The sequence below is a fragment of the Podarcis bocagei genome (genome assembly GCF_964188305.1).
Source record: "Podarcis bocagei genome assembly, chromosome: 11".
In the NCBI taxonomy this organism is placed as follows: domain Eukaryota; kingdom Metazoa; phylum Chordata; class Lepidosauria; order Squamata; family Lacertidae; genus Podarcis; species Podarcis bocagei.
The window spans coordinates 10,619,883-10,639,710 of NC_138136.1; the positions used below are offsets into that span (position 1 = coordinate 10,619,883).

At 42.6% G+C, this 19,828-nt stretch overlaps 1 protein-coding gene across 4 annotated transcripts in view; it reads right to left on the reverse strand.

Annotated features, from left to right (window-relative positions):
- CNTNAP4 (contactin associated protein family member 4) overlaps nt 1-19,828 on the reverse strand; it is a 274,373-nt gene that overhangs the window by 164,808 nt on the left and 89,737 nt on the right. For all 4 annotated transcript variants that reach the window (XM_081213562.1, XM_081213561.1, XM_081213563.1 and 1 more), the window contains one exon: nt 15,167-15,360. In XM_081213562.1, the coding sequence (XP_081069688.1) occupies nt 15,167-15,360 (194 nt within the window). The remainder of the gene's footprint in view (nt 1-15,166; nt 15,361-19,828) is intronic.

Here is a 19,828-nt window from a genome sequence, read left to right on the forward strand (position 1 = left end):
AAAGAAGGCTGATTGCTGAAGAATAGATGCTTTTGAATTATGGTGCTGGAGGAGACTCTTGAGAGTCCCATGGACTGCAAGAAGATCAAACCTATCCATTCTTAAGGAAATCAGCCCTGAGTGCTCACTGGAAGGACAGATCGTGAAGCTGAGGCTCCAATACTTTGGCCACCTCATGAGAAGAGAAGGCTCCCTGGAAAAGACCCTGATGTTGGGAAAAATGGAGGGCACAAGGAGAAGGGGATGACAGAGGACGAGATGGTTGGACAGTGTTATTGAAGCTACCAACATGAGTTTGACCAAACTGCGGGAGGCAGTGGAAGACAGGAGTGCCTGGTGTGCTCTGGTCCATGGGGTCACAAAGAGTCAGACACAACTAAATGACTAAACAACAACAACAACATGCCTTGCTTTAAAAAAGGGTGCTTCATTCACTAACCATAATGTTGAGCTAGAGGTAGGGTACGGGTGGAGCTTTCCAGAAATGAAACTTGTGGGGAAATGTGTGGGGATGGGGCAGAGTTCCCTCACTAGTGACATGCTAGCTTTCCATCAGAGGGGAAGTTTTAGGGTGGGGATACATTAATATAAACAAAGCCACAGGGTGGAAAGTGAGTGCCCTTTCCTTCCATTCCCAAACCAACTTGAAAGATGCGTAGCGCTAAAAGTCCCTGACCACTTTGCAATTCAGAAGGTTTGTTACTCAGGAGCACCTCTGACATAAGTTTCAGACCAACTGCCCCTCAAAACACTATGGAGGGTCAAATCACTCCTTTATTTGCTCACCCAAACCAGAACAGCAGCCTTTAGTCTTCTGAAATTTGGAAGGCTTTATGCCCTCAGAAGGGGCAACCATGGTTGCAAAATTCATCCAATTCTCTCCCCAAGAATAAAAAAGTAAATGACTTTTCTTTTTCTTAAAAAATGGTCAAACTCCCCAACCCTGCATGTATGTGGCTGTAATTTGGGAAGTTCGATCAACTTAGAAGGGCTGGTGTGCCTGCAAATTTCATTGACTTCTGTCACAAGGGGAAATTTTTATAGCTGCGTCCTGATTCTCCATATTTGTGAATGTTGGGGAACAGAGGGTTATTCTTAATGAAGCTGCTTTGAACCCAAACCACATGAGTGGAATTCGACATATTACAAAGCGAGGATTGGGCTGCTTTCCAAAGTGCCATAAAAACCTGTTTTGAGTGTATTATACTTATATGAAATAAAACGGGGGGGGGGGAGATTGCATTTATCTTTTAAGCTTCATAACACCCAGGAATTTTGTTCAATTATTGTGAAGTAATGAATGCATGCTTTAGTGGGAATGTGCAAATTAAGTTTGAGACATTAACATTTAGTGTTATTAAGCAATATCAATTTCCTGGGACATGTTCCAGAAAACAACCATTTAGGCTGTACTTGTTTCAATTAAACCAATAGATTGTAATAATATTTACAATCATGCAGTGCCTCTCATCCTAAGGTGTTTTTTGTAAATATATTTAAACATCAAGTGAGAAAAATAGTCTCTTGAGGCAGTAAAATACCCACGGTTATCATGAATTCCACTGAATTCAACTGGGAAGGCAATGGAAAGTTTGGCACCTGAAAGTTGTTTCTATGACATATGAAGAGTAATAACTGGGCCTCAGGATGGAAAGCCTTTCTTTAAGATATCAAGACCTTTTGGCAAAGGACTGTGGTTAAATGGCAGAGTATCTGCTTTGCATGTAGAACAGGTCAGGTTCCCTTACAGCTCCAGAGAAGGTTTCGGTCAAAAACTCTGGAGCACCACTGCCAGTTAGTGTAGACAAAAAGATAAAAAAGGTAAAGGACCCCTGGATGGTTAAGTCCAGTCAAAGGCGACTATGGGGTTGTGGCGCTCATCTCGCTTTCAGGCCAAGGGAGCCAGCGTTTCTCCACAGACAGCTTTCCATATTATGTGGCCAGTATGACTAAACCACTTCTGGTGCAACGGGACACTATGACGGAAACCAGACTGCACGGAAATGCTGTTTACCTTCCTGCCGCAGTGGTACCTATTTATCTACTTGCACTGCCATGTTTTTGAACTGCTAGGTTGGCAGGAGCTGGGACAGAGCAACGGGAACTGATTCCATCGTGGGGATTCGAACTGCCAACCTTCTGATTAGCAAGCCCAAGAGGCTCAGTGGTTTAGACCACAGCGCCACCCACATTCCTGGTATAGACAATACTGAGCTAGATGAACCATAGGTTTAACTTAATGTGTTTCTTTCCCCCTAAATAAAACGTGTAGTTTAACTTTATTTATTTTTTAGCAAAGTTGTGCTCCTAAGCAGAATTACCAGGCAGAAAATTCTACTATTGAAATATGTAAGACTTTTAATAAATGCAAATGTGTTTACGGTTAGGGTGCCAGAACTGAAGCATAACATCTGCAGTTTTCCTCTGGTTACATTTCTCTCTGATTTATTGTATACTATTTCACATGCCACAGTCAGTTTGTCAGATTTTACTACCAATGCCTTTGAGTTCGGCTGCAAGAGTCGGTATCCTCCCCACCATTTATGCTCTGGAAAAATCAATGAAACTATGCAAAGGGAAAGAAGGGGAGGGAAAGAGAGATGACGATGAACTTTTACATGTGCGTTAAATTACCAGAGAGCTGTGCTTCTGTACTGCTTCCTGAAAGTTACCAATAGTGCAGTTCTCTCCAATTTATGGATGGGATATAATTGGAAATAATAAACTGTTTAGCACAATGTTATACATATGTACTCAGAGGTAAACCCCATTGGGCTCAATAGGGCTTACTCACAGGTACATGTCTAAAATGCAATTCTGTGTGCATCTACTTAAGCTATTTAAGACTGGTGCAAACTTTCTAGAGTTGCCTTTCAGTCAGATATATCAAGCTAACAGCCCTATATTATTGACAGTACCAGAGTCCTGCCAACATTTCTGCAGTATAGCTAGCCATTTGCATCAACTTAAAAAACAACAACCCAGGAACAAATCTGGAAACCAATTGAATCTACCAACTGCAGGTCACAGACAAAACAAATAGCTTGCCCAACCTTCTTTTATAATGTCACCTTAAGAATTCTGATGTATTATAATTTAATCAATACCAGAAGTCCAGGAGTCATGAGAATAATAAGTTGCAGAGTCAGGCAAAGTGTTCCTTACAAAGGCTGGCACAGGGATTGTGCAAAATTCGACCTGTCTCCTGTGCTGATACAGTGCATACTTGCTTTACTTTTTGTGCTGCTCATTCGGTTTGCTCAAATACACAAAGGATCCCTTACACACCACCAGAAGAGCCATCATAATGCCTGCAGAGCTTATTAATAAAGAACATTCCGACACCTTTATTTTACCTTCGTCAGAGTTTGGGGAAAAGATAAGCGAGCCTCAGTCGCATAGCTCTACTGCCTTTGCCAAATGTAGAATGCAGCTTTATCTGCAATGGCATAAAAGTCTGTTGGCATCATCGTTGCAGCTAAATTGGACCCTTGCAATTGGGCGAAAAGCCAGTTCAGCAGTAGCTGAGGCTGTCTGGGCAGTGGACAGACAGAACATCAGGGATATATATGAAGACAGAAATGTCATCTCACATTATGTGCCATCAGCCTGAATTCGTATTTTCATGAGCACTCAAGAAGGTGAAACCAGCTTGGTTATACAGGTGTAGAATAGCAGGTGCAATTAATTACAATGCTTCCTTAATATTCATTCAGAGACTTTTTTAAAAAATAATAAATAAAAACGATTTCAAACTTTACCAAAGCATTCTGTAGACTCTGATCTAGCCTGCTGAAGTTGCAAATATGTTCTTTCCATATGAACTATAAATCAAGTAAAGCCCTATCCACAATGGATATTTTTAGGAAGGGCAGTAAACAGATCAATACCACCTGAAAATAATATTGATGAATATTAAATTCAGGCATAATGCCTATCCTCTACTGTACTATCAGCAGGTTTTCAGTTGGAATATAAAAACAACAACTCTATTTTGCATAAATGGAGAGAACAATCAGCAAAGTTTTTATTGAGGCACTGCCAGGCCACTGTAGGAATACTGAAGAGGAAAGTAAGGCAGGATTTAGTTGTAGCAAGAAGGTCTGCAAGTTCCAAACTTGATAACAGAATGAATGTCCCTTTAAAAAAAATACAGAAGCATCACTAGCATTCATTAAAACTGCAAGTAAAAGGGCAAAGGGTCATTCCTGGTTATCGCTCAGAAGATAATGAGGATTGTTCATGGCGCAATATACCTAATCCCTATGAAAATTAGTCAATGAAGGTCACAAACTCTAAAGGGGACTGTGGCTAAGAGCTGGGAGGAGATAAAATGATTTTCATCAACTTCCATTAATTAAAGTGCTATTAATTACTGCTCAAAACACAACAGCGAGATCCCATGAAGCCATATATCATGGTGTGTGGCAGGGCTATAGTTTTGGTTTCAAATAAAATGCAACTAAAATATCCCGTATCGACTTCGGATCCCGAAACTTTAAAGAGACAGTTTGAGTTGCACACACAGGGGAATAAGAAAAGCCCTGCTAAATCAGACCAAAGTCCCCTAGTATTCTGTTCTCACAGTGGTCAACCATATGGCAATGGGAAACTCACCAAGTCCTACTCAAAGTAGACCCTTTGAAATCCATGAACCTAACTTAGTCATGTTTATTAACTTCAGTTAATAGGACTAGCATTGAATACCACCCATTATGGCTAGGCGGGGAATTCAAAGAAACATTAATAGCCTTTTAGTATGTTTTGCCCTGACGCGGGTGGCACTGTGGGTAAAACCTCAGCGCCTAGGACTTGCCAATCGTATGGTCAGCAGTTTGAATCCCTGCGGCGGGGTGAGCTCCCGTCGTTCGGTCCCAGCTCCTGCCCACCTAGCAGTTCGAAAGCACCCCTAAGTGCAAGTAGATAAATAGGTACCGCTTTATAGCAGGAAGTTAAACGGCGTTTCCGTGCGCTGTGCTGGTGCTGGCTCGCCAGAGCAGCTTCGTCACGCTGGCCACGTGACCCGGAAGTGTCTTCGGACAGCGCTGGCCCCCGGCCTCTTAAGCGAGATGGGCGCACAACCCTAGAGTCGGTCACGACTGGCCCGTACGGGCAGGGGTACCTTTACCTTTTATGTTTTGCCCTCTACAGCATTCCAGGGGGTGGAGAATCAACATTCTTGTTGTCTTTTTGAGTTAGTCACTCCAGACTTGCCTCATGTGAAAAGTACATTAAAGACCTGACTTGCAGCTTTCCATACTCATGGCTGTGAACTGAGAGATCCAATGAGAGTAAGATACAGAGACATTCATAATATAGTATTGTACTAGTCACTGTCTACCATGTGCTCCTGCAGGAAATAGTAAGGGTTAAAATATCCTATACGTCTGGGCTTCAGGGAAAGGGAACTATTTAATATTCACATTTAAAGCCTTTGGAATACAGTGGTACCTTGATTTACAAACGTAATCCGTTCTGGAAGTCCGTTCTTAAACCAAAGCATTCTTAAACCAATGTGTGCTTTCCCATAGCAGCGGGGGACTCAGTTTACAAATGGAACACACTCAACAGGAAGCAGAACATGTTCTGATTCCAAGACAAATTTCACAAACCAAAACACCTACTTCCGGGTTTGCAGCGTTCTTAATCCAAGTTGTTCATAAACTAAGCTGTTCTTAAACCAAGGTACCACTGTATGCCTTGAAGGCAAGGATATACCGTGGTACCTCAGGTTACATACGCTTTAGGTTACATACACATCAGGTTACAGACTCCACTAACGCAGAAATAGTACCTCGGGTTAAGAACTTTGCTTCAGGATGAGAACAGAAATAGTGCTCCGGCGGCGCGGCAGCAGCAGGAGGCCCCATTAGCTAAAGTGGTGCTTCACGTTAAGAATGGACCTCCGGAACCATTAGGTCCAGTCATGACCGACTCTGGGGTTAAGGCGCTCTTCTTGCTTTATTGGCCGAGGGAGCCGGCGTACAGTTTCCGGGTCATGTGGCCAGCATGACTAAGCCACTTCTGGCAAACCAGAGGAGCGCACGGAAACGCCATTTACCTTCCCGCCGGAGCAGTACCTATTTATCTACTTGCACTTTGATGTGCTTTCGAACTGCTAGGTTGGCAGGAGCTGGGACCGAGCAACGGGAGCTCACCCTGTCGCGGGGATTTGAACCCCCAACCTTCTGATTGGCAAGTCCTAGGCTCTGTGGTTTAAGCCACAGCACCACCCACGTCCCCTCAGCCAGAACATAGGCTGAGATAACAGCTAGTTCAACTTGAGTTTCATGGAAGCCTGGAGATTGGAAGCCAAGGGCCAGTTGCAGATAACTAGTCCTGCCAGTGGAAGACTGCACAAGAATTTCTGCTATTGCAGTGGGGCTTTCCCCCAGAGTCCACTGCCAAATTGGTTCTGGAGGGGTTCGGAGAACCCCCAGAATACTGGGGTGGGGAGGGAGGCATACAATTCCATCTGGCAAGCAGAAACGCTTATTCTGATGGGAGTTATCCCCTTAGCATTGTATGATTGATTTCCTCCCCAGGTCTCCTCCAGGTCCAACGTACAATTCACTGTGCCACACTGCCTCTCCAACTTGACTGACTTTCTGAGTGACAGCAGAGGGCTGAATTTCTTGAAATATGGATTCTTTAAATTACTGCTTGTAAATTCAATTACTTCACATGGGGTATGGCCCAGCCTCCCGAAATCTCAGCAAGCTATTTCAAAACGGTTGAAGCATCGCAGCCGACAAGCTGAGATTTGGGGGCTGTCAGATTAGAAATCTGGGTCAGTCTGCACTGCGATAATGTACTGTGTTGCTAATTGTTGACAGGGGCACATTCCCAGGAATAAGTTCCCACAGCTTTGGGAACTGCTCTTTGGAGATAAACAGCTTGACACTGCTCAAATCTCATTTCTGCTATGATAGTGCATCTTGTGCTTCGTGCCTTCCTTGCAGCTGTAGATAATTATTTCTGCACATTCTAAAAGTTAGGGAAACGTACGTAAGACAGAGGATCTCTCATATTGGTATCCTAGAATGCACCTAGGGGGAAAACAGCATATGGATGCCATGCTACATAATTGTTAGGATTACTGAGATAATATATACGAATCACTGAATGCTATATATGCATTCTTATTCTGTAAATTCACAAAAAAACACCCAAGAAATAGTTTAACTCATAGGAACAGCCTTCACCAGCTTGTGCTGACTAGGGCTGGTTCTACATTAACCTCTTTAACATTATTAGAACAATATTAGATATTTTGTTCTAAAACATCACATGGCATACTTGTAAATTAAAACATTTTTTTACCTTTGTTTCTTTTGTAATAATAATAATAATAATTTGTCATGTTATATATATATAACTCTGGGTGGCTTCCAGCAAAACATTAAAATACAATAATTCATCAAATATTAAAAGTTTCCCTAAACAGGGCTGCCTTCAGATGTCTTCTAAAAGTCTGGTAGTTGCTTATTGCCTTGACATCTGCTGGGTGGGCGTTCCACAGGGCGGGTGCCACTACCGAGAAGGCCCTCTGCCTGGTTCCCTGTAACCTCGCAGTGAGGGAACAGCCAGAAGGCCCTTGGAGCTGAATGATGGGGGGTGGAGATGCGCCTTCAGGCATACTGAGCCGAGGCCATTTAGGGCTTTAAAGGTAAGTGCCAACACTTTGAATTGTGCTCGGAAACGTACTGGGAGCCAATGTAGGTCTTTCAGGACCTGTCTCGGCGGCCACTCCCAGTCACCAGTCTAGCTGCCGCATTCTGGATTAGTTGTAGTTTCCGGGTCGCCTTCAAAGTAGCCCCACGTAGAGCGCATTGCAGTAGTCCAAGCAGGAGATAACCAGAGCATGCACCACTCTAGTGAGACAGTCTGCGGGCAGGTAGGGTCTTAGCCTGCGTACCAGGTGGAGCTGGTAGACAAGAGACTTTTTGATCTCTGTCTGGATCTGCTGGGGATTGAACTTGGGACTTGCACTTGCAAGATGTACGTTCTACTTCAGAATCATTGCTATTTGTCAAAGAGAGAATACTATTGGTGGGGGTGCAAGATGAGTTTCAGCTATATGAGACTCGAGAAGAGGTAGCACATCAACCAACGCTTGAGAACTGGGAGTGTAAGAAGCCATTTCTGTGATTGTTACAGTGGTTTGCTGATAAATGATTATCACCAAAATCAAAATGAAATGAGCAGCAAAATGAGTCCTTGCAGAGGCGTAATATCCTTAGCCTCAGGTCGCGGCCTTTAAACCTATTTGCAAAATACTCAACACGCTCAACTATTACATTGACCTCACTGTTCTCCAAGAGGCAGATTTCATTCCCACTGCTCCTTATCACCTTGGCAGCAGTGCAATTGTGGTGAAAAAGAATACATTGATATGTTTGATCTGTGAACTTTTAATTCCTATAAAGCACCAGCTTCCATAAACTCTGGAACAAGATGGACTTAGATGCACATTATAGCCTTTGTTGTTTAAGTCTCAATTCCCTGACTGGCACACATTGCGCTGAATATAAATTGCCTTGGTCTTTACTCTGAGATTAAGTCAATGCATCATCACCCATGCCTTTTTATATCTGGTATTTCTTTCATATTGATCCATGTAAACTTTTTTTGGATATAACTTAAATGACTGAACTTTCTGAAAAATGTACAGTGTCTTCGATCCTTAAACCACTTAATCTTGATTAAATTTTCATTTATTTATTTTATAAATTATTCTTTGAGCAAGGCAACTGGTTGGAGGACTGTGTCAGGAAGCCAACCTTTTAAATGATGGTAAATTATGTTGTGTTTTATGAACATGTGAGTATTATAGTCTGCTTTTCCTTCAGTTTATCTTGAATTTGGACAGCAGCTTTTAGAGTAACTGAATTATTCTAAATAATTGCACAAGAGCTGTGTGACCAAAGACAAGAGTATTACAAAAATAATGGATACTACCCCCCCACCCCCAGTCTTGTTGGACTTTCAGGGCAAATATTTGAGCACCAATCAAGATCAATGAGACTTAAAAAAATGCTTGACTGTGGCTGGATTGTGTGCATAATATTGCTTATGGGAGCAGATTACAAAATCTGTAGAGCAGGGCTGGCACCAGAGATCAGGAGGCCCTCAGCACTGTTCAGCTCATGGGCCCAGCACACTACTGACAGACCCTCCAAGTGTCCCTATTTCCCAGGGGCGTCCCTGATTTAGAGAAGCCGTCCCGTTTTCTGATTTGATCCCGGAATGTCCTGCTTTTCCTTAGGACGTCCCTACTTTCATTGGAGAAATGTTGGAGGGTATGGAATTATCTGACCCCCTGAGCCGTCTGAAGGCAATCCTGCATAGAGAAGTTTTTAAAATGTTTAATGTTTTACAGTGGTGCCCCGCAAGACAAATGCCTCGCAAGACGGAAAACCCGCTAGACGAAAGGGTTTTCCGTTTTTGAGCTGCTTCGCAAGACGATTTTCCCTATGGGCTTGCTTTGCAAGACAAAAACGTCTTGCGAGTGTTCCGATTTTTTCCCCGCTCCCCCCCTTTTTCTAAGCCGCTAATCCGCTAATAGCCTTTTAGCCGCTAATCCGCTAAGCCTTTAATAGCCGCTAAGCCTTTAATAGCCACTAAACCGCTAATAGCGCTAATCTGCTAAGCCGCTAATAGGGTTGCTTCGCAAGATGAAAAAACCGCTAGACGAAGAGACTCGCGGAACGGATTAATTTCGTCTTGCGAGGCACCACTGTATTATGTTTTTATATATGTTGGAAACCGCCCCGAGTGACTGGGGCAACCCAGTCAGATGTGTGGAGTATAAATAGTAAAATAATCATTATGGAATGGGACATCCCTATTTTCATCGGAAAAATGTTGGAGGGTATGTACTGATGTCCCCATAGCTGTCCTCCCCCAGTGAAACCCCTCCTATTGCCCATCCTTCTCTTTGTAGCAGCAGTACCACATAGTCCTGATCTCTTGCCCCAACAACCCACTTCGTTTGCTCTCCCTTCCAGCCCTTCTCTTTTCATTCTTCACCACTACAATAGCAGTGGAAGTTCTGGTAGCTTCTCTATCTCCTGCTTCTGTGAGAAAGGGTCAATGAGGTTCATCAGTGAAACGGGGTCCTTCTGAGTCAGGCATTCTGGGACAAGTGGCCAAACTTTTTAAATTTAAAAGCTTTTAAGAAATAAATCAAAAACACATTTAGAGCTGTTACAGGAAACTGTGACAGGAGTTTCTCCAGGGCACCTTGTTCAGAATGCCTGAGAAGACTAAATTATTTCTCAGAAACTAGATTCCAGGTAGTACGAAATGGAGGTGTCAAGCGGTAGGAGCATGCAGGTAAGGGGCCAATGGTGTTGAAGGAAGATGAGTTTGGATTTGATATCCCGCTTTGTAACTACCCGAAGGTGTCTCCTTTCCCTTCCTCCCCCACAACAACACTCTGTGAGGTGAGTGGGGCTGAGAGACTTCAAAGAAGTTTGACTGGGCCAAGGTCACCCAGCAGCTGCATGTGGAGGAGCGGAGACGCGAACACGGTTCCCCAGATTACGAGTCTATCACTCTTAACCACTACACCACACTGGAAGACTCAGTGGTGAGTGAGTCGCTGGCAGGTTGAGCTGTTGTGGGGCCCTCAGCCAGTGCCCAAACTAGCTGGCAGTTGGGGCTGCTGAGCAGTATAGCTATACAATGCAAGAAGCCAGTGTTACAACATGTTACATGTCAGGATGCTGTCAGCGGCTCCTGACTGGTTGCCCAGGAAAATATAAAGATGAGGAAAATTTTCTTACCATCCTTTTTTATTTCAATATTACAGAGAGAGGCTACAGAACCCAGCCTCTTGGATAATGGTGTTGTCTCAAGTGAATCTCCACCCCCCTTCTCTTCCACTCCCGAATTCATCACTTCTACGGGTGCTACTATGTGCCCTCTGTCTTTGAGCTCTTTGCTCTCCTACTTTTAAGGCTCGCCAGGTTCTGGGAGATGGAGGGCCAGGGATGTTTTCTAAAGACACTGTGTCAGCTAGCTGCCGCTCCAGCTCTGCCTCCTCCCCTCCCTATTTCCCATGTTTTCCCCTCATCTGCCTCTGAACTGTGACCTCCTGCAAACCACTGTTGTAAATTTATACTGTCTTCCTCTTCCTCCTCTCTGGAAGGGTCAGGATGGGGAGGCGGACTCCACCATTTATATACCAGTCCCTGACATTACAACATTTTAGAGACAGAACAGAATGATAAAGAGGCCAAGGCACTGAGAGGGAGACCAGAAAAGAATTAAAAATATTGTAACTCATCCAGGATTTAAAATTTTATATGTAAGAAAATGTAGAGTATAAAACTACTAATAAAAATGAATGTTATAGGTATAACTGGAAGAAGACAAACAACAAACAAATAATATGCTTTGTTGGAAGTATTAGAAATGCAATTTAATTCCACAGAATGTACAGAATGCTGGTGAACACAGACTGGTCCATCCCACACTCCCTTAAATTACACTGAAGTGGCTCAAAATAACCTGGAGAGCAACATGCCCTAGCATTACAAACAAGAAAGTGCAAATGTTTCTCAAATTGTGTCAGAGGGAGGGAAACAGGGTAACAAAATATTGAGAAGTATGTTATGTGTGTGCTCTTTCAAGATCTCAATTATTCCAAGGAGGAATTCTTGGTGGGTTGTACGCTATGCTATATACACACAGACTGACTTCTGGCAATAGTTTGTCAACAGAACCATAAAACGAAGGTGGTACACTGGTACTTTGGTTCTCAAACGCCTTGGTACTCAAACAACTTGGAACCCAAACACTGCAAACCTCAAAAGTGTTCCGGTTTGCGAACTTCTTTTGGAAGCCGAACGTACTCCATTTTGAGTGTTACGCTTCTGATTTGAGTGCCACACTTCTGTTTTGAGTGTTATGCTGAGGTCTGTCTGTTTTTGCTATTTATTTTGTGTTTCTGCGGCTCTTTTCTGTTTGTTTTTGTGACTGTGTGGAATCCAGTTCAACTACTGATTGATTGATTGATTGATTGATTGATTGTGTGACTATGGTACAGTGGTACCTCGGGTTAAGTACTTAATTTGTTCTGGAGGTCCGTTCTTAACCTGAAACTGTTCTTAACCTGAAGCACCACTTTAGCTAAGGGGGCCTCCTGCTGCTGCTGTGCCGCATGAGCACAATTTCTGTTCTCATCCTGAAGCAAAGTTCTTAACCCGAGGTACTATTTCTGGATTAGCGGAGTCTGTAACCTGAAGTGTATGTAACCTGAAGCGTATGTAACCCGAGGTACCACTGTACATTGTTTATTGCTTTCATTTTATGGATCAGTGGCCTCATTAGATAGTAAAATTCATGTTAAATTGCTGTTTTAGGGGGTGTTTTTAAAAGTCCGGGATGGATTAATCCATTTTGCATTACTTTCTATGGGAAAGCGCGCCTTGGTTTTGGAATGCTTTGGTTTTGGAACGGACTTCCAGAATGGATTAACTTTGAGAATCAAGGTACCACTGTAATAAGAAGCTGTAAAAGAGCAATAGTCCGGCTGTACTGATAGCTTTTAACTATAGAAATTTATGCAGTGATCTGTGCTGCTGTAGGAAACTGGTAACTACTAAAATCAGAGACGCATCTGGCTTTATCTGGCTAATCGGACAACTAGCACATTCATCTGCGATAAGGAATGAATAGCTCCAAAAGATTCTTAGGAAGCCTTTAAAGGAGGTTTGAAGGAAACTGATAAGGTGGAAGGAGGAAGTTGTTATATAAACTACACCTGCTGAAATTTCATCTTCTAGAACAATTAAAGGTGTAGGGCCATCTCCCCCTTTGCATCTGGGTACCATAGCAACTAAGGGATGCAGGTGGCACTGTGGGTTAAACCACAGAGCCTAGGACTTGCCGATCAGAAGGTCGGCGGTTCGAATCCCCGCGACGGGGTGAGCTCCCGTTGCTCGGTCCCAGCTCCTGCCCACCTAGCAGTTCGAAAGCACGTCAAAGTGCAAGTAGATAAATAGGTACTGCTCCGGCGGGAAGGTAAACGGCGTTTCCGTGCGCTCCTCTGGTTTGCCAGAAGTGGCTTAGTCATGCTGGCCACATGACCCGGAAACGTCAAAGTGCAAGTAGATAAATAGGTACCACTCCAGCGGGAAGGTAAACGGTGTTTCTGTGCACTGCGCTGCTTTGCCAGAAGCAGCTTAGTCATTCTGGCCACATGACCCGGAAGCTGTACGCTGGCTCCCTCGGCCAATAAAGCAAGATGAACACCGCAACCGCAGAGTCAGTCACGACTGGACCTAATGGTCAGGGGTCCCTTTACCTTTACCTTACCACAGCAACTGGCCCTCAGGAAAGTAAGGAGAAAGCAATAGCTGTTCCTACATCAGTGAAAAGCTAAGGCCAGGATAGAGTGCTAGCAGTCAAAACCAGCCCTGTCCTCATTCCAACAGTAAGACCCTGCAGCTCATATTATTGGACTCCGAATTCAGGAGAGTATTCTCATAATCAATACCTCTTTAACGGAATTAACAGGGGGAAAACATATAAAGTTAATTTGAGCTGAGTTAATCTCTTGCAAAGATTAAATGAATCCCCTTTAGAAGGGCAAAGTCTTTTACAAAAATATGCAATTTTTATCATTAAGTACAGCTGTTGCACCAGAAAATTGGAGGCTGGTCAAAAGTATTCAGACTGAAAAGATAGAGAGGCTGGTCTCAAGAATTATAGATTGGCAAATCATTTTCCATTACCATGAATAATAGTTGAGGGAATGGTTAGGTGTGATGCTGCGAAGGACAATTACAAATGATAGAGAAATTCAGCCCAGATTAGTAGAAAAAACTAGCTCTGACAAATGTTTCAATAGGGCCCTGTTAATAAAATATAGCAAAACAGAAATTCTGTCTTGACATCAAATATGTTCCTAATTATTCTCTAAAAAACATGTAATATCCACTTAGAATAAGAGGGTAATGAATCCTAGAATGAACACAGTATTGAATGCAGACGTTTCTTTTTTACTGACACTCACATAAATATTTCATTTTAATAATGTCTACATAAATGATAATTGTTTTATCCAAAATACATATGCCATCCAGAGAAAGATATTGCTTGCATAATATGATTCACAACATAACTATGACCTTACGTCCTTCATACAGGACAGAGAACAATGTCGCTTCAATGAACCCTCTGTGTGTCATGTTCAGGTAGCAAGGCCATGCGCATCAGAAGCTATTGAATTAACTTCTATTGCCCCACTTTCCAAAAGAATGCACAAGAATGCAGACTTTCCAAAAGAATGCATGTAAATTGTGTGCAGTTTTGCTGTAATATACACATTGCTCGGTGCATCCCCTTTTAAAAAATCCACAACAATATGTGTGTACATTTTATCTAAAATACATATTTTTGTGCCTCCTTTTACAGACCAAAACTGCATCACAAAAACTAAAGAAGTGCAGAATTTGACTGGTAGCTGCATTCTGATCAGCAAGTTCTGGAACATCAAATTGGCTCAGTTCACTGTGAAAAGTGGACCGAATAAATGGGGTTCAGATAATGTTTTCTTGGGGTCCTTGGCTTACATCACATTCCTAAATGTGTCTACTCAGAACTAAGCCCCACTGAGTAAAATGGGAATTATTTCAAGAGAAGTATATAGGATTCCAGCTATAATGTATATAAAGCTTTACTTATATTTTATATATTGTGTGTTGCAAGCACAAAATCATATCTGTTGTTATAGGCATCCACATAGTTCATTGGGCAATGTTGTATAAATCTAGTTTTACTGAACTTTGGCTTTGAATTTCGAAAAGATCAAGATTTATATTTATTTTCTAATGTTTTAGACTAAATCCACTACACACCCAATATAGGCCCTGTGAGAAAACAGTAAAGTTATTTTCCTTCTTTCCAAAGCACAAAAATGTGCAAATGGCGATATAAACCTTACATAAATAAAAGGGTAAATAAAATATTTGTTAAATGAACAAAAGGTAGAACTCTATCCAATCTATATCTTACAGAGGGAGATTCACCTCTGTTTACTCAGAAATTTCAAACTTCCTATGTAAATTAGCCTGATGAAAAATGGCACAGAAATGCACACAAATGTGATTACCATACTGAAAACATTGTGGTGCTTGTCACTAACAGAACATACCCAAATGCTTTCCTCTTGACGATATTGCTTCCAGTTCCTTCCACTGTCACTAAACATCAGGAGGTAGCTTGTTACCCAGTCGGAACTCCCGTATCCACCTTGGGTAGCCACTGCGGTAATTTCAGTTCGCTCGCCAAGATCGATCTGCAGCCATTGATATTTATTTGATATGAGTGGAGTCCAGCCACCAGCACCTTTAGTGGTAAATAGAACAGGGAAAATATTGGAAGGAGAAATTAGTTCAGAGTGGAAGAATGGAAATTTTTCTATCATCTATCTATCATCTATCTATCATCTATCTATCTATCTATCTATCTATCTATCTATCTATCTATCTATCTATCTATATCATCTATCTATCTATCTATCTATCATCTATCTCTATATCTATCTATCTATCTATCTATCTGTCTATCATCTATCATCATCATCATCATCATAAAATAACAATAATACAATTTTATTTCTATCCCGTCCTCCCCAGACGAAGCTGGGCTCAGAGTGGCTAACAACAGTAAAAGTAACACAGTTTACAGAAAAACACAATCAGTTAATTGAAATACCGGTACATTCTAAAATCAATTCATTCTAAAATCAATTCAGAATCAAATTAATGGCAACCATTGGGCTACAGTTCTATGAGGATTACAGACACACAAAACCTCAAGGAAAACTGTAGTTGACGCAAAACTGAACTGCTGATTGAAACTTATATATACAGAAACTTGTATATACAGAAACCTATCTCCATAAAAATGTGATATAAGAGACATGGGTGGCGCTGTAGTCAAAACCACTGAGCCTCTTGGGCTCGCTGACGGGGTGAGCTCCCATTGCTCTGTCCCAGCTCCTGCCAACCTAGCAGTTGGCAGGACTGAAAGCAAGATGAGCATTGCAACCCCACAGTCGCCTTTGACTGGACTTAACCCTCCAGGGGTCATTTACCTTTTAGCTTATATAGTGGTACCTCGGGTTACAGACGCTTCAGGTTACAGACTCCGCTAACGCAGAAATAGTACCTCGGGTTAAGAACTTTACTTCAGGATGAGAAGAGAAATCATGTGGCTGCGGTGCGGCAGCAGCAGGAGGCCCCATTAGCTAAAGTGGTACCTCAGGTTAAGAACAGACCTCCGGAACGAATTCAATTCTTAATCCGAGGTACCACATAATGCGTTCCGTAGGTCCATTTGTAAACCAAAAAAGTTTGTAATCCAAGGCACATTTTTGCCAATGGGGCTTCCAAAAAACATTTGTTCATAATCCAAAAAACAACAACGGGTTGTAATCCAAAAGAAGGTTGCAAACCGGGACATGCACTTCCGCGTTTGACGTGTTTGTAATCCAAAACGTATGCAAACCAAGAAGTATGCAAATCAAGGTACCACTGTAATGGATTGCCAGAAGGTCAGAAAAACGGTATTTTGAACATTGTACCTAGGCAAGGCTAGACCAGCTATTCTTAAAAGTTTGTCAAAGAAGCTCTGACTTAAAAGTATTCTGCCCCCACTCCCCCATGAGAATGAGCCCTGTTGTACTGTTCATTTAAACCCAAACTACCCCCTTGCTTCTCATCTGCTTTAAGGAGAAACATTTTTGAATGGATTCAAATAAAGCAAAGCCAATGCACATTGCTGGGAGTTCGCTTTGTTGCTTTCCCCTGAGCTTCTCGAGACTGAAACGGAAGTTGATTTCTCTGCCAAGTCAGGAATATTAGTTCTGTCGATTGACAAACGTAACAGCTGTGCTCAGATATAACAATAAGCCATTGTTTATCATTATGAGAACAAGCTACACTGAGCCCCAAGCTTGCAGACTCCGGCTTCTTTACCGTTCCCCACCAAGGCTACAAGAAGAAGAACGGAAGCTTCTATTTCCATTTTAGATTGACTATAGTTTAGTGTTTTCAGTTTCATAAACAGTGGTTTGGCCATTGTAGTTCATGCACTGGCAACTTCATGACTGGATTATTGCATTGTGTGTCGAGGTCCCCAAGCCACCCCTCAAAATAATTCACAAATCACACATAATTTTTGTTTAAGATTTTTTGGCATAATTTTGGCCACAACTTTATTAAAATACATAATCTGTGAGTGGTTGCTTAGGCACTGGTTATGACTATCTGCCCCCCCCCCCCCGCCTGGGACAGAACTGACTTTCTGAACTCCCTCGGAAGCCAGTGAAGGGAAAACAATGTTGGGGATCAGTTGAGCTGAGCGACAGTCCCTCACCACTCACCCAACCAGCTCCCCATGGCTTGCCGGCCCTGGTCCGATTTCAGGGATTGGACGAAATCGTGGCAAGCCCCAGGATTCCTTTGACGGAATTCCCTTCCACACCACCATTGGAGGGGCAGGCACAGCCTATCCTGACCCCTCCACCACCAATTTTTATAACCAATGCCTAACCGCAACCTTACAAGTTGTGATGAATTGCTAAGTAGTAGGCAAAAACCAAATGGCACCAGCCAATCAGCCAAATGGACAAAAATCCTACTAGGCCCCTGCCCCAATGGCAGACGGCCCCATGACAGGCATAGCAAGGTCAACCGGAACACAGGGCGGGCTGGCAGGTGATCTGATGCACTCAGCGAAAGAGAAAGGAAAAGCAGAGTGCCCCAATATTTAAAACCTTTGGTCCTACCCACCCAATTTGCAACATGCAATTTGCCCCAGCAACCCGGTCATCCAATCGTTGCTTCAGGCAATAACCATTTAACCTGCCTGGCAACGGAGGGTTGGCCTGGCAGACCCCACCGCAGCACGTGCTCTCATTTCAGGGAGAACATGCTTTGTGCTCTGTTTGGGGCTGTCCTTGGCTTGGTCTGGAAGCTCAGGTTGGTGACTAGAAATGGGAGCACATGGCCAACTATGACTGAGCCAGTTTCAAGGTCCTCAACTTTCTCTCTCAGGGCTCTTTGGATTGGTGTGTAAGCATTAAATGCCCCCCCCCCCCATCCTCACAAAGCAACACACAACTGTAAAGAATGTGTTAATTTATTTACAGTGGTACCTCGGGTTACAAACGCTTCGGGTTACAAATGCTTTGGGTTACGAACTCCGCTAACCCAGAAGTAGTTGCTCCGGGTTGCAAACTTTGCCCCAGGATGAGAATGGAAATAGCGCGCCGGAGGTGAGAGGCACCATTAGCGAAAGTGCACCTCAGGTTATGAACAGTTTCGGGTTGAGAACGGACCTCCGGAACAAATTAAGTTCATAACCCGAGGTACCACTGCAATTACTCCATTGTGATCATAATAGGCAACATCGTATCTAAAAAGGTCAGACATTTGCCTGGAGATAGATCTGGAATAATTTCCATGTAAAAACAATAAGTCACATCTCAACATATGTTTAAAAAAATACCCTGAGCTTATACTTGGAGGTAACCATATATTGTTGTAAGCAATTGTAATGAAGTTTACACATGGAGGATAACATTAAAGAAGTGAAGAGATGTCCCCTCTTTGTAAAAAAGAAAAAAATATCATGAAGCAGCTCTTCCTAAGCACCCTTTGCCTCTGATGAGGTACCAGAATTGCTTTTAGATGTTTTTTAAAGGTGAGAGCTATTTAAAAGAGGGAAAGCCATTTAAAGGTGAAGTACTATGACAACTTAGTTCAGGTAAAGTATTCGCTTTCTGAAGTATTGGAGCTCTTCGAGATACTTCATCTCTAAAATATGCCACACATTTTTCTCTCTTTCTAAGGCAGAAGTAATCACTTCATTTGGCCTACGTTCCCATTGAGCCTGCTCCTCCCTTTTACATCAAAGGAGCATAATTCACATAGAGTCTGCAAGGAGCGCATTTGCATAATATGCATTCAAATAAAAAGAAGAAGGTCTTTCTTTCAAGTTGCAAGCTGACTGCACTGCCTCACTGTCTTGCAGTTAAAGATGTGCGGTGCAAGCCTGTATATGTCTACTCGAATGTAAGTCCTGCTGAGTTACTTCCAGGTAAGTGTGTACCGGATTGCAGCCTTAAATACAGACTTAATACAGTGGTGCCCCGCAAGACGAATGCCTCGCAAGACGGAAAACTCGCTAGACGAAAGGGTTTCCGTTTTTGAGCTGCTTCACAAGACGAATTTCCCTATGGGCTTGCTTCGCAAGACGAAAACGTCTTGCAAGTTTGTTTCCTTTTTCTTTACACCGTTAATACAGTTGCGACTTGATTTTGAGGAGCAACTCATAGAACGCAGTGTACATAGTAGCCTTTTTTGAGGTTTTTAAAGACTTTGGTGATTTTTGAAGCTTTTCCAAAACTTCTTTTGCAGCCATTTGGTAAGTTAAGCTTTTAAAACTTTTTTTTGGGGGGAAATGTAAGGAGGCTGAAGGGACATTCTTTCACCTCTGGTGGACTTGTCCAAAAGTGAAGGCCTTCTGGGAAATGATTACAATGAGTTAAAAAAGGTATTTAAATATACCTTTGTCAAGAAACCAGAGGCCTTCCTCTTGGGCATTGTCGGCCAGAAAGTGTTAAAGAAGGACAGAACTTTTTTTATGTATGCGACTACAGCAGCAAGAATACTTATTGCAAAGTACTGGAAGACACAAGATTTGCCCACACTGGAAGAATGGCAGATGCAACTGATGGACTATATGGAACTGGCTGAAATGACCGGCAGAATCCGAGATTTGGGAGAAGAAACAATGGAAGAGGACT